The sequence below is a fragment of the Sceloporus undulatus genome, chromosome 6, assembly GCF_019175285.1.
Source record: "Sceloporus undulatus isolate JIND9_A2432 ecotype Alabama chromosome 6, SceUnd_v1.1, whole genome shotgun sequence".
NCBI lineage: Eukaryota > Metazoa > Chordata > Lepidosauria > Squamata > Phrynosomatidae > Sceloporus > Sceloporus undulatus.
Window position 1 is genome coordinate 94,611,871 of NC_056527.1, and position 15,201 is coordinate 94,627,071.

Here is a 15,201-nt window from a genome sequence, read left to right on the forward strand (position 1 = left end):
ATCCACAGTGGGCCCTGGAACCAAACCCCAGTGGATAACAAGGGGCCACTGTATACATTTATGTTACTCATGTTTTTATATATTTGGAAAATTAATAAAAAAATATTTTGGAAAAAACAAAAACAAACAGCCCTTGCATGCACTAAAGTCTGATGCTTGCAAAGATGACAGGGCTCAAAGAAGAGGGAGGACAACAACCATGAAAAGGACAACAAGATCCCAGATCCAGCTATGAAAGAACTAGAGCAGATCCTTAAATGCAAGGATATACGACTGAGCACAAAAGTTAGAATCGTACAAGTCATTGCATTCCCTATTACCATGTGAGAGCTGGACAGTTAAGGATAGGAGGAAAATCAACCGACTGGAAATGTGGTGCTGGAGAAGAGTGCTAAGGATGCCATGGACAGCCAAAAAAACCCCAACAAATGGGTCCTGGGGCAGATCAAGCCAGATCTCCCTAGAAGCCAAGATGACAAAACTCGGGTTGTCATACTTTTGACACAACATGAGAAGACATGAATCACTGGAAAAAACAGTAATGCTAGGAAAGTTAGAGGGAAGTAGAAAGAGAGGAAGGCCACATGGCAGATGGATGGACTCAAAGAGATCATGAGTATGAGTTTGCAGTTGAGCAGAGCAGTGGAGCACAGAGGGTCCTGGAGATGTCTCATCAGCAGGGTTTGGGATCTTGTTTTGCCATAGGGCCTACATAGCTACCCCCTGGATCTGTGACCAAGAGAAAGGAATTCAAGGATAGTAGAATGAGTATGTAGAAAGATCTTGTAGCACCTCTGAGACTCACTGAAAGAAGTTGGCAGCATGAGTTTTCTTAGATTAAAGCCTACTTCCTCAGTCTACTTCCTAAATGCACCTGAGGAAGTAGACTGAAGTTTACGAAAGCTTGTGCTGCCAACGTCTTTGTTTCAGTAAGTCTCAAAGGTGCTACAAGATCTCTCAGCAAGAGAAAGAAGTAGCAGAAACCAACCTTTGCCTGGGGTGTTGAGGAGGGAAAAGCCACACAAGGGGAAGTGACAGGGCTTTCATAAACTCTGAAGTGGGCCACCTGGTGTTGTCTTTTACACACTTACACACATATCCCTCTGCCCTTCCATCACCTGGTCAAGCAAGAACTTCTTGCGCCATTCTTGGCTGTTTCCAGTCGCCAACAGCCCTAGAAAATCTGGATTTGGAAGATCTTTTTCTGATAAGTTCCCCAGCCTTGGCGGAGTGTCTTAAGCACTGTATTCTGGAGGTGGTTGTTGTCGTTGTTGTGTGTCTTCGAGTCATTTCTGACTTGTGGAGACCCCCAAGAAGAACACCTGTCATGGGGGGGGGGGGTCTTGATAAGGTTTGTTCAGAGAGGGTTTGGCACTGCCTTCCCCTGAGAGTGTGTGACCTGCCCAAGGCCACCCAGTGGGCTTCATGCCCAAGCTGAGAATCGAACCCTGGTCGCCAGAGTTGTAGTCCAATGCTCAAACCACTATGCCATGTTGGTATTTGCTCCTCTGTCAGCTAGGAATCAAATCCAATCCAATCCTGGCTTCCAGAGTGCAGTCTAACACTCAAACCGCTGTACCACAGTGACTCTGGAGATTAGAGTTCAATTTCCTGCTTGGCCATGGAAACTCATTGGGTGACCTTGGGCAAGTCATCACACAATCTCAACCTGAGTACAAGAACATGCAACACCCACAAAACAGTGATATCTTTTTTTTGGTCAACCAAAATGCATAAAATATATGTTGCAAGCTTTCAAAGCCTCACTGGCTTCTTAATGAGGGGAATGTGTTAAAATAATACAAGGGGGGGGGGGAATGATGATATTGGTCACAGATCTGCATTTAGTCAAGATGTTGTTGTTGGTGTTCTGAGTGTGGAGGGTTATGTATACTGGCTGGCCACTCCTCCTTCTGGCCATGTGGTTCTGGCCTGAGAAAACCCTATAACATATTCACCTAAGTTGCTAAAGTTGTGGAAGACACACAAAAACTTACTGCTATTTTGTTTGTGTTTCTGTGTCTATTGACTTATGGTGACTGCATGAATTTCACAGGATTTTCTTAGGCAAGGAATATTCAAGAGGTGGTTTTGCCAGTTCCTTTCAAATATAGCCTACATCACCTGGCATTCGTTTGCCGTCTCCCATCCAAGTACCAACCATCCAAGTACATGCTTAGCTTCCAAGATCAGATGGGAACCAGCCAGCAAATGTATTAACAAATACTGTACTAAAAAAATCCAACCTTCCTCCTGTTCATTTTAGGACAGCTCCTTGGTAGTGAATGGGTAATTAAGACCCAGTGGTTTTACAAATGCCTTGCCCCTGGTAGAAATGAAAATGCTAAAACCGGTTTGTTGGCCGACAGATAATGACTTTGAAAATTACCAGCCCTCCCATGGCTTTGTTTACCATCTCTCCTTTGCGGAAGAATTTTGAAGAGCCCAAAAGCTTGTGTTTTTCCCTGAACCAGGGGAAGGAACCCCTGGAAAACTCCAGTTCAAATACTGTATAAGCACATGTTAAGGAAGGTTCTTGCACTGGCCATACTAATTCCCCAATCATTTTCTCCTTCTAGTCTCAGTCCTTTAAGTTCTCCAGGACCATCATATTCCAAAAGCCTCAGAAGGGAAGGGAAGGGAAGGGCAGGACAACACCCGCTTCAAGGTTTGGCAGTAAAAAGACAAGTCAATATATGGCAATGGTAAGGATTAGCGATCCTGTCTTAGATGCTGTTGTTACTCCAACTTCCAACAGTCCCAGCCAGCATTAGGCAGGATTCAGGAATTATACTTTAAGAACTGAAGAACAGGGTCCCACTCCTGAGATAGAGAATTCAGTCTATCAAATTCAATGTAACTGGTTCAGACAAATAAAACATGCAACTTAACAAAGCTCCATCAGATCCCTTCTAAATGAATGATTACAAGGGCTAATAAGCTGTGTATCTGGGAAACCCATTGCAAATACAACAACATTTTGTATTTTCAACAACGGCACTGCTCCAACCTTCACCACTAGCTCAAGTATACGTTCTTTCAACTCTTCAAGTACAATTGTATTAATTTCTGAAGTTCTAAGTGGGAAAACCCACCACCCCCATAAAATGAACAAATTTTTGTGTGTATTGTCCTAACTACTATCCTTATTCATGCTTAAGCAAACTAAGGCAGATACTGTATATTTGTACTAGTATCAAAAATACTCTTAAGATAACTCTTGAACCCAGCTTGGAAGCTTAAGTTTCTAATGCATATATGCACTCAGCAATTCTAAATTTTCTCTTGCCTCTAGAGAGACTCAAAATGTTACCACAGATGAACAGTGGAAGTGTTCATCTATTATTTTCCCACCAAATTTGTTTATAACATCAGAATTTTCCAGCCAAGTACCTATAGCATATAAGCAGTTTCCAATTCACTGTTGCTGTGACAGACCTGGAAATCAAAGAAACAAAAATAGGTCCTTTGAAAAAGGTTGCTACAGCTGGAAAACATCATGTTGCTAATGGCTAACTACAGAATTCAAACACTGCCACATAGAACATTAGATTACAGGGTTCTAAGCAGAGGGTGGCATGTTAAACAAGCCTACCTCCATCCTTAAATCATGGGGGCAGTTCAGTAAGGCAGCATTTCAGGCCCTAAAAGTATCTTTGGTTTTGCTGAGCCTTCTAATTCAATACCACATGTTTCAGAAAGATAAGGTAAACAGGTCATTAAACCCAGGGCGTAGTCTTTGCCCAAACTATTTCAGTATACTGAAAGTTGCAGGCTTTTTTTGGTTTGTTTCTGTACATTTACTGAGGAATGCCTAGGCCCTAGTCTGTCCTAAATTTAAGAGAGCCTCTAAAATGCTGTAAGGTTACAAACTTTGTCCATTATCAGGCCTATCAGAAATCCTGCTCTTTATTAAAAGGACTTCTGTGTTCCTGTGCGAAGCTACTAATTGTCATATCCCATCTAAGAAACATATGGGTGCAAAAGACACTGCACAAATAATCCAGTTTGTGACCACTTTAACTGCCATGGTTCAATTATAGGAAATTCTGGAAACTGTAGTTTTGTGAGACATTGAGCATTCCCTGTCAGAGGGCTCTGAGGAAACAATAAACTGCAGTTCCCAGGATGCCCTAGCACTGAGCCAGGGCAGTTAAAGTGTTCTCAAACTAGATTATTTCTGCAGTGTGTTTTGGACCATGGACTATTTCAGAATTTTCACAAGCTATTATATATAAACAGTATTTTTTTTTCCTTTTCACTCTAGTTCTTAGGATGATTTTGGTGAGATAAAATGTTCTGTCCCAGAGTCACTGAAAGCAGCACACAGGCTTATACACAGGCTTCAACTGGATCTTTGGATTGGAAACTGCATCTTTTCACCACTGTAACGGTTTCATACAGAAATGGACATTGAATACCATGTTGCCTTATTAGTGAACACTTCCTCATCTGTGCATACTGAACAGAAGTTCCATAAATAAAACTACAGTAATTTCTACATATTGATTGCAATCTTTGGATTGATGCCAAAATATGTAGTGGCTTGAGTGTTGGTTTACGACTCTGGAGACCAAGGTTCATTTCCCAGCTCAGCCATGAAGCCCACTGGGTGACCTTGGGCAAGTCACATGCTCTCAGCTTCAGAAGAAGGCAATGGCAAACCTCCTCTGAAAATTTTTTGCTGAGAAAACGTCATAATAGGGTTAGCACAAGTCAGAAACAAGAAGACACACAACAACAACAACAATTAACAACCCAAACAGTGGCATTTTATCAGCTTAGAGAATAAACACATAAAGTGGGTTTTCAAACTTCAGTAACAGTTATCAATAGTTCTTGCTACTTTAACCTTATGACTGGCAGACTTCTATTAATCTGGAGAACTGGAGTAGTCAAAATGCCTAAGGTTAGATTTTCTCACACAGTTTGTCCAAAGTGAAAACTTTATTTGGGTATCTTCTTCTCTAAAGGCCAACTAAAGTGTCTGAATTAAATCTCAAATTTTAGATGTGGAATTAGTGTAATCAAATCGTATTAGTATGACCCCTAATGATCATTAAATCTGATTGCCATAATTCAGCACTCTCTAAACCTTGATCCTCCAGATGTTTTGGACTTTAACTCCCAGAATTCCTGACTTTTGGTCAATCTGGCTGGGGCTTCTAGGAGCAGAAGTCCAAAACACAAGGAGGATGGGAACCACTGCCATAACTGATCACATGCCCTTTGCAATATTAGCTTTGTAGTTCTTAAAAACTACAGTGTGTGGTTCTTACAGTGATAACAGGACGAGATTGCACAATTAAGGTACAGGCCTACAGTATCCTTACCCAGCGTTGCCTAGCCGAGTTATATATAGAAAGCATGCGATTTTGTATCAGCACCATAGTTTGGAGTTCAGAGATTCAGATTTCAGCTTCTTTTGGTATAAATTACATTTCTAGCATTAATACTACATCTGAATAAACAAGCTATAGCAGGAATAAGAATCATGTGGTCCCTAGGGTCATTCATCTGCCCCCCTAGCCCTAGGGTCATTCTTGTAGCCTTCATATTCCTCCCAGATTCCTCCAGAATGTCCCTTATCCCTCCCCTTTGGTTCAAACAATGATAACCTTCAGTGTTGAAAGCTTCTAGGAGTAGAATTCCCCTTTAAAACATGCATTGGTTCCCCTGTGCCTAATTTCTCCCCAAATCTTCAAAATGGGATTTTACTGGAAACAGGCTTGGTGTACCCTGCAGTGGGTTCCAAATTCCCATGCCTTTTTCCTCACCCAGGTTCATTTTCTCCTTTATGAAAGGCCTCAACAGCTCTCATAATAGCCCAAGCTTCTTATTTTTGCTGTGTACCTTCAAGTCATTTCTGTCTTATGGTGACCTAAGGCAAATCTATCACTGTGTTTTCTTGGCAAGATTTGTTCAGGAGGTTTGCCTTTGTCTTCAAGGCTGAGAGGTTTGACTGATCCAAGGTCATCCTGTGATCTCCTTGACTGAGGAGGATTTGGAACCCTGGTCTCCAGAGTTGTAGTGCAATGCTCAAACCACTACACCACATTGGTTCTCTAGTCCATGCTTAGCAAGCCTTTAACTTGTGAGAAAAGCACAACGTATTCTGTCTCTACCTTCTTTATGGCAAGTCTCTAAAAAGCTGACTAAATCGACAGATGGTTCACTGATTTCCAATGAGGAAGTCATTCAAAAATTCTCTACTAGCCCCACAGTCTATTAGCTGTTCCTCAGATGTCAGCAATTTCACCAAGAAAGCAATATCCGCAAAGTTCCCACCGTTCCACCTGAACCACACTCCAACATGAGATAAGGCTTGCAGTAGCGGCATCACAACCATCCTATATCTGCAACAGTGAAAGAAGAAATTTCAACAAGTACAACTTGATTCATTGTGTGGATGAAAAACAATTGATGGAATTTGCTCTTCTGTACAACTTTTGCACTGCCTTCTTTTTCTACCTGGTCACCCTTGAGGGGAAAAAACTCACTGAAAGATTGTTATGTATTCTTGCAAAATAAAATGAAGTCCTTTGTCGTAGATTTTATTTCAAGGTGGGTCCTAATTTTGAAACAAACAAACAAATAACTGCCGCTATATGGGCTGCTTTTCCTTTCCCCTATACATCCTTGCAAACTGCCTGGATCAGGACAAAGACATGTGTAGCTAAAATGTCTGCGGTGTTCAGCTGTTCAGCACTGTATAACAGAAAAAAGCAACAACCCAACCCTATGATACTTTAGACTCTAATATACCACAAACAGAGCAAAGGCAGAGTGACCCATGCCTCAGCTGGTTATCATATTTCATTCCAAAGAGATAAACAATCAAGGCTATTTGCATCCAAGATTACACTATGTCATAAAATAATTCTTCAATTAATAAGATACAATCTTCCCTGGCACACATTTACGTTTCAAGAAACAACAGCAATCTCAATTTCATCAACCTCAGAGTAATCATATTAGAATCAATTTTTCTCCCTTGAAGTGTAGCAACTGTATGTTTATCGAAATAGTCTTTCCTTTGGATAACAGGAAGCAACCAAGGACATAGTGTAATAGAATTTAACATTTTAATTTGCATAAAACTAGTAAGGGAATCTCTGTTCACGCATATTCTACACCCCAATCTTCCATTTCCTTACAGTATAATATGCAAATAGCAGAACAGTTTGTTTCTGTCCCAGCTAATTTTATGTTACATGTTTTACAGGAAAACAAAAGAAAAAAAAGAACCTTTGTATGGAAAGTCAGCTGTTTAAACACAGGACAAGAAATGTTACATTAACTGGCAACTGTTGTGTTGGCTCAAGTCCAAGAAATATAAAAAATGTTGAAGTCTTCATTTTAAATCTAAAGGAATATTATTTCAGCTACAGCAGACACAAAACAAAACAGGGATGGTTGTAGTGTCACACCTTCAAATCAACTTGAGTTCAGTTAGTATAGTTTAAAGGAACTGGTTAAAGCTAGAGAGGGAGTTAGCGTGTAATTTGTGTACAGTACTTTTAGTCACACAAATGAAGAAATAATAGCCTGCATGTAACTGCAGCCTCTTTATGCAATGTCATTGTGAGTATGCCATTATGTGGTGGACTGGACAGGCTCAGAAGAAAAGCATCCTAGCTGTGTTCCCTCTGACCCCAAATTGTACTAAAGGTTATGTGCATTATCTAAATGAGCATGATTCATACGATTTAACAAAAAATATTTCCATTTTAATACTTGACCTTCCACCACCCTTGTACTATCTTGGCATGAATACAGAAAATGGAACTGAAGCCCTAGAACATGTAAACAGTACAGAAGGAATGGTGCACTACTGTAGCCCACATGCTCATGTCCCCAGAAAGCAACATCTTTTCAGTGTCAAGACTTCGACATACTTTGTGAGCAGAAGTGGGAAACCTCTGTCTTTTCTCCACATGTTTTGAACGTCAACTCCCATAGTCTCTTACCACTGGGTAGGGATGAGAAGAAATGATGTTCAAAATATCTGGGAAGCTAAAGGTTTCCCATCCTTGTTATATAGGGATGTTTATTCCTTCTTCTATTAGTCTAGTAATATGTCTCCCTATTTACTGGTAACGTTTAGCTACTCAGTTTGTACAGAAAGTATTAGAGATACAGTAGGTGCTATGAGGAAATGACAGACTTAATCAAGATGGGATCAGATGCTACCCCTCTTACAGGTTTATCCACTATTTGGAAGAGTGGATGGAATGTGACACAGGAAAACTTCAAAGGGACACAGAACGTTGGGCTGTCTGACAGGTATAGGCAGACATCACAAGTGTTTTGTTTCCAAGCATGGATGGGGAGCAGTCGTGGATTTCTAGCTCAGATCCACTTAAATTTCATCAACTGATGACCATTCAACATATAAAAGTAGCATCCCATACAGCAGAGCTGGGGAGTCTGTGTCCTTAGATGTTGCTGAACTCCAATTCCCATCCACCTTAGTCATTGGTGAAGTGTGATGGAAACAGTTGTTCATCAACATTAGATTTCCTAGCAAACCCATGCAACTGATATGTACGGTACTTTAAGACAGTTCAAAGAGACAAAAAAGTAAACAGATATGATAACCTATAAAGAGCTAATGAAGGCACAAGGAAAAAAGGCAGCAACAATATCCAAGTAGCCCAGACTTGCCTGCCACATGGTAAGGAGCTTCAGTCAGGCTCTTTCTTCAGATTAACCTTTGCACAATTATTTTCTTAACCCCACAGGGTTAAGTATCCAACAATACATAATACTGTGATTTCAGAAAATTATTATTGCAAAGCCTTAGGCCAAAAAGATATTAAGACATGTAATGCCATGATGTTTTAAATACAGGTCACCAAAATATTCAGTCATTTAGTTATATAAAGTTCTTAGAGCTGGCCTGGGCATTCTATAGCTCTCCACAGCTTGTTAATAACAATTGCTACAGAGCTTAACAGGAAGAATTGCAGCAGGACCACAAGGAAAGTCTATTCTCAAAGTGTCTGAAGCAATGTTTTGTTTTTATTTTTTTAAAAAAATATGGAAGCAAGTAAAAATGAATGACAGGAAAGAAACAGCAGCACCTTTATTCAGCAGTCCAGAGTGGACCTGCCAAAGAAAAGAGGTTTCTTGTTAGAAAAGAGCACAGTGAAAGCTGTTCTATAACCAGCAACTTCACAAGTTTCTAATTTTGCAAGTTTGCTTAGAGTGCCAGCCAAAATTTAGGACAAACTGAACACACATATGCAAGAGAGAAATTGGTATGGCATATTCCTAATTTTAAGGACAAACAAAAACCTATTTTTGCAGCAACACTGTAACAGAATTATAACATGCCATTGTCAACTTACCTCTCAATTCCATTCTCCAGGATCTCTAGGGTGCTACTTGCTGTCTCCTGAAAGCCAAACTGTAAGGACAGACCTATTTTCAGAAGGGTTTCATTCAAAAACCTATGTTGATTCAAGTTGAAAGAAACAAAATATAGATTTCAAATCAGTATCACAGACTATAGGATGGGACTGGTGGGGGGGGGGGCGCAAGGAAAAAATAATGGCTTTGGCAATATTGAACTAATGTTTAACAAAGTGGATGGATACATTTTTGGACCACAAGTCCCAGAATCCCCTGGCTCAAGCATGGCCAAAAAAGTAATGTGTCTTCCAAGCTCTGGTTAAATAGCACTGTCCACTTGCTTATTTATTTCCAATACTTTTTGTTTGTTTGCCTTGCATTGGTTATCTTGAGAGGTAGAGCACACAGTGATATAGAAAATGAAGAAAGGAAGGGAACATTCAACACAGGCAAATAAAGATGACTCACTTATATACACAGAATAATTTTTCAGAAAGGAAGAACATACTGCAGTTTACCATTCAATCATGGCATAACCTGACAAATCAGTATGAAACAAAGAGTTCAAGAAAACAAATAAATAAATACAGTGAGAGTACAGATTTCATCAATTTTTCAGAAATCATTGATTTGTTGTGGAGACATATTTACTGTTAATTCTTAGACCCCTAAGTTAAATGAGATGGTAGATGTACATGATTCACATTAATGATTTTTAACACTGGCAGCTACTTAGGAACATCACTTACTGCAGGTGTTGAAAGAAATTTGTTTTAGAGTTCCTTGGTGATGTTTTGCAAGTAAGAGCCAAAGCCTTAAGTGACGATTTGTTGTTCATAATGTACCTTATGTTGTTTTTGTTTCAGAAGTGCTGCCTTTTATTTATTGATATTGTAAGCAAATACTGCAGTATCATATTAGGGCACTGATATTGTTTTCATTTCAGAAACTGTTTGACTTACATTGTCATTTATTTCATAGTACAGGTACTAGGGCCGTTGCACTATTTGCATGGTTTTGTATGTTACCGCTAGCTCATGTAATAAAGGTTCTCATACAGTATCTAGTTATATATTTCCCCTTAAATCACAAAAGTATAGCATTTGTCAAGGAGCAATTTAATCCTTTTGTTCTTCACACAGAAAATTCCCACACACTTTGACAGACTCACTGTGCAAGTCATTCTGATATACAGATACTTTAAAGTGAGAATAACACTGGTGTCTGCAATCTAAGAAAATCTACTTTTGTTTGCAAAATTTTCATGTAGACAGCAGCTGTTTTAACAAAATAAACCAAAACTGGATTGAATGTGAAATAGATCTACAAGCTTCAGAGCTATATTAGCATCTATGGATTCTAAAGCAAGGTGTACTTTTATCCCAAGATAGCAAATTAGCGATATAGTGGAAGCAAATTGCTAGGTGTCTTTGATGTTTTCAAAATATATTATCAATTCATATTGGAAAGAAATTGGTTGGCATTGCTTCTGTTAGAACTGGTACTGACAGTTCAAATATGAAAGGAAATCAGCTGTCTTGTTTTACAAAGTCTGCTTTTCAAAACTGGATTATTCTGCAGTTTCCTTAACCATCAGCCACATATTCTTCACAGATCTGGTCTATGTGGATGCCACTTCCCTGGGGCAGGATATTCAAAACTTTCAGCAGCACGATATAAAACTTTTAAGGAAAAGGACCTCAGTGATTCTTGAACTTGAAGACTAAAATCCAAGTATACATTTAACAATCGGGAAATTGCAGGTGTAATATGTATTGTGCATATACATACAGCATTATGCCATTAGTGAGTACCCCCTTTTTTCTAACATTCTAAAATGAAACACATAACTATAATTCAAAGCCCCCAATAATGAGGACAGGCCAAATCAACACATATACCTCTTTGCTTAGGAACCAATGGCCTAAATCTAATTGTCAGTATGTAGAGAGATCTTGTAACACCTTTGAGACTAACTGAAAGAAAGAAGTTGTCAGCTTTCGTAGACTAAAGTCTACTTTCTCATATGCATTTGAGGAAGTAGACTTTAGTCTACGAAAGTGCATGCTGCCAACTTCTTTCTTTCAGTGAGTCTCAAAGGTGCTACAAGATCTCTCTACATACTGATTCTACAAACTAACACAGCTATATTTTTGAATTCTAATTGTTAGTCTCAACCACAGTAGGCATACTTCTACCTAGCTGGTTTTATTATAGCAGTTTTGGAATTGGGAATATGGTAGAGAAACCGTCTTTTGGAGTCAGGTTACAGCCTGTATGCAGTAAACAATCCAATGAAAGCTTGAGCAGGGAAACTACAAGACTAACTGATCTTGAAGTGTGTAAAGTCATCTCCATTGTTCAGAAACAGAACTTTCTAGAGGAAGGGGAAAAAACACACCCATCTCAAGTAGTAGGATTCATAAATAGCAGCCAAATACTGTAAATTTATTGAGAAAACAATTTTTTGCAAAATTGAATTACAACTGATTTACCAAGGTGTTTTTGTGTGTGTGTCTTATCCTTTAAATTTATAAAAGTAGATTTAACAGGCCAGATTGGTGGCCTGAAGCATATCTACACAGAATTGTGGATTTGCAAACATGACATGGAATGTATAAAACCATCAGTGTAGTAGACGATTGCGAACCTTTAAATATTAATGATTCACTTTTATAGCTAGATTTACTACCTACAAAAGAGAAGGAACAAATAAATGTTATTACAACATCTTTAAAATACTTTTTTCAGAAAAAAAGAGTGGGGTTAAGAGATTTTCATTCAAATATGAATAGGTATCAAAAAGGCCTAATACTATTTTTTAATGCAAAATCAAAGTTAATCAATGGTTGAAACAAAATCAGCAATCTCAAAAGTACAATGGTGAGGGTTTTCCATTTTCTCTGATATAATATCCATCCCTGAATTACGTATAAAGTCTAATTTTTTAAAAAGAGAATGCCATTCTAGAGATCAGCATGATGGTCTTTAGGTGGTGAAATTAAGTTTAGGGAAAATTAAACTCCTTAATTGAGTGGATATCTCTGTGCCTTCTCCTCAAGGTGCCAACAGCTATTCCAGCTGCTTAATGGTGCTGTATTTCAATGGCCATTAACTACATCTGAATAAGACCCATAATGTTCTGCATTCTAACTAGTTCGCCACAATTTATGCAACTGGAGATGGAGAAAACACAACTAGAAACTCGCTTAACTTTCAAACATTTCTTTTCTGTTTTCTTGTGAAACCTAAAGTCAAATCTGAAAGAAGTTATCCTATATTATATTCATTATCTATACAGGACACAGCTTCAATCTGTGCACATACTCTGCGGTAAACATTTTTCAGCCACCATGACAACTGTTTTCCCATCAAATCCCCCAAATCCTGTTTTATTTTTAGTATTTTACAACTCCAGCCAAACAGTATGTTATTCGTGGCTCCCACTTATCGCTCAATTAACTAAAGAAAAAACAAGCAGCATCAAATATGATTCCCAAATTAAGCCACATCTTATACACACTTCTATATAATGAACTAGGTTCTAATGTATGTCGAAGAAATGATAGCACACTCATCTGAAAATGCCAATGATGGTTAAAACTCTCCCTTGCAGCTTCCAAATCTCTCCCTCATTAGACTAAACTCATTCTAAAACATTTCACACCTCAGTCCAGCAGAGCTGAGTGGAAAACATTTGTGGGAATACAGTAATTTAATGTCTTTATCTAATCCCCCCATGACACTGACAGAAGATGATGGTCCTATTAAGAAACCCCTTTTGAATAAGTTATAAAAAAAATTCTGAAATCATCTCCACTTTTGAGGCAGCCTGACCAGAGACTTCTTGGGTTCTTTTCTTTCCCCTTCAAAGCACCTTTTTAGAGTAGTACAGATGTAAGAATAATTTTTACCATAGAAGATATTTGCATCTTTTTTCTCAAAGAATCACATTTGAATGATTATAAAAATTATCTATTGTAACAACATAGGTCCAGCTACACTGAAAAAAATTACACCGCTTATTCGAAATACATTTCATTTTAGAAACAGGCTACTAAATAGGTCTATACAAAAACTCTAAAATAATTTTTCTGTATTAAAATAAAGAGTGTGTTAGGAGAACTACTCAAATGAGATTAAGTTTTGTTTACTGTCTTTTTGCTATAATGCTTGATATTCTGCGATCATGTGGCTGGCTCACTCCACAACCAGCACACCCATCCACCCACCCATACCCACACACGCACACACACACAAAGCGGAAAAGAAATTAATGATACACAGTGATAATTAATGCTCTGGGATTTAGTCTCACAGTCTTTCTGATTAGTACAAAGGAAACCAGGACTATCCCCTCTTTGAGGAGAAAGTCCAGGATATAAAAGCAAGCATACCTCATCAGCTGATATGAAATTATAAAAAAATCCACAACTGTCAGTCATTTTGAAATCTATAAAAGTCAACAGTAAAACGTGCAAGCCAAACTGGGCTTCTGTCTTATCAGTTCCCCTTGGGTTTGATGACCACTTTCCCAAACAGCCAAATTTAATGTGAAGTTCTTTCACTTATGGCTGCAAATGAAACCACAAGATTTCTTGGGGGGAGCACATGTCCAAGTTCACAAGACCAAGAGAATGGCTGACAGAAGACGAAAGAGTTAGTGGTGCTGTATTGAACTGTTCTTTTCTGCTAGGTGTCGCAGAAAACTGTCCTCACCTTGGCCCCTATGATTTAAAGGCTCACTCTTAAACAGAGCAGGAGGTGGAGGTAAATGTGGGACAGGGGGGACAGGAACAGGCAGGTGATGTGGATGGTGTGGATGGAGATGCAGGTGAGAATATGGATGGCCAATAGGGCGGGGAGGAAGCGTGCTCACTGGGTTCATATTGATTGGTGGAGTCGGGGCTGGGGCATTTACTGTGTTCACAACAGAAGGTACAGTGGGGGCAGGAGAGGTTGTGGCAAGTGGTATCTGGGCAGCAGGTGGCACATTAACAGGACTGGTAACACGGAAGCACTTCTCCTTGTGTGCCTTAAGCATGTTGGAAAAGCGGAATCGCTGGCCACACACGTCGCAAGGGTATGGCTTCTCCCCTGTGTGAGTTCTGCGGTGTCTCTTCATGTTGGGGCGACTGGTGAAGCTTTTGCCACAGATTTCACAGATAAAAGGCTTCTCTCCTGTTAAAAATTAAAGATGGAATTCATCTGATGCCATTCTTTAACATCACCTAAATCATATTCAGTATTTTTATTTCCGTAACTGTAATGAAAACAACTGAAAACAAGTCTACTATCAAGAACTTCCAAAGGCTGAATAACATACAGAGGAATTAAGATTTACAATCACAAAAAAAAACAGTGATGACATAATACTGCTCTATCAATTTTTGAGATAAGCAACGCTCTCACACTAAGAATCCTTGAAATTTCTCAATTTGTAATATCCCAATTGTACCTCAACATTTCTACCTTCTTGATTATATATAAAAAACTGGAAATATCCACATACACTTTTCCTTTTCTTTCCACATGTCCCTAAATTCTCTGTTCCCTATTCCTCACTGGCTGAGATGACCACACTACTGTCTTAATCTGCTCCTTGATTCTTCTATTTGTTGTGTGCCTTCAAGTCGTTTGACTTCTGTATTGAGTATAATCTGCTGCATAAGTCATTGTGTCAGCATTTAATTCAGCCTGATAGCAACACTCCAAGATCTGTGGAAGAAATCTTTCCCTACTCTGTTGACGGGTCTCAGGATCCACATTTGAATCGTCTTTTTTCTTCATCCCCCCCCCTTTCTCACTTTCTCCTTTTCTCACCTCAGTATTTCCACCTCTATC

General features: G+C 39.0%; 1 protein-coding gene across 1 annotated transcript in view; it reads right to left on the reverse strand.

Moving 5' to 3' along the window:
• Positions 1-11,771: 11,771 nt before the first annotated feature.
• ZNF652 (zinc finger protein 652) overlaps positions 11,772-15,201 on the reverse strand; it is a 30,546-nt gene continuing 27,116 nt past the window's right edge. The window contains exon 6 of the mRNA XM_042475113.1: positions 11,772-14,538. Coding sequence (XP_042331047.1) covers positions 14,018-14,538 — 521 coding nt within the window. The 3' untranslated portion in view covers positions 11,772-14,017. The remainder of the gene's footprint in view (positions 14,539-15,201) is intronic.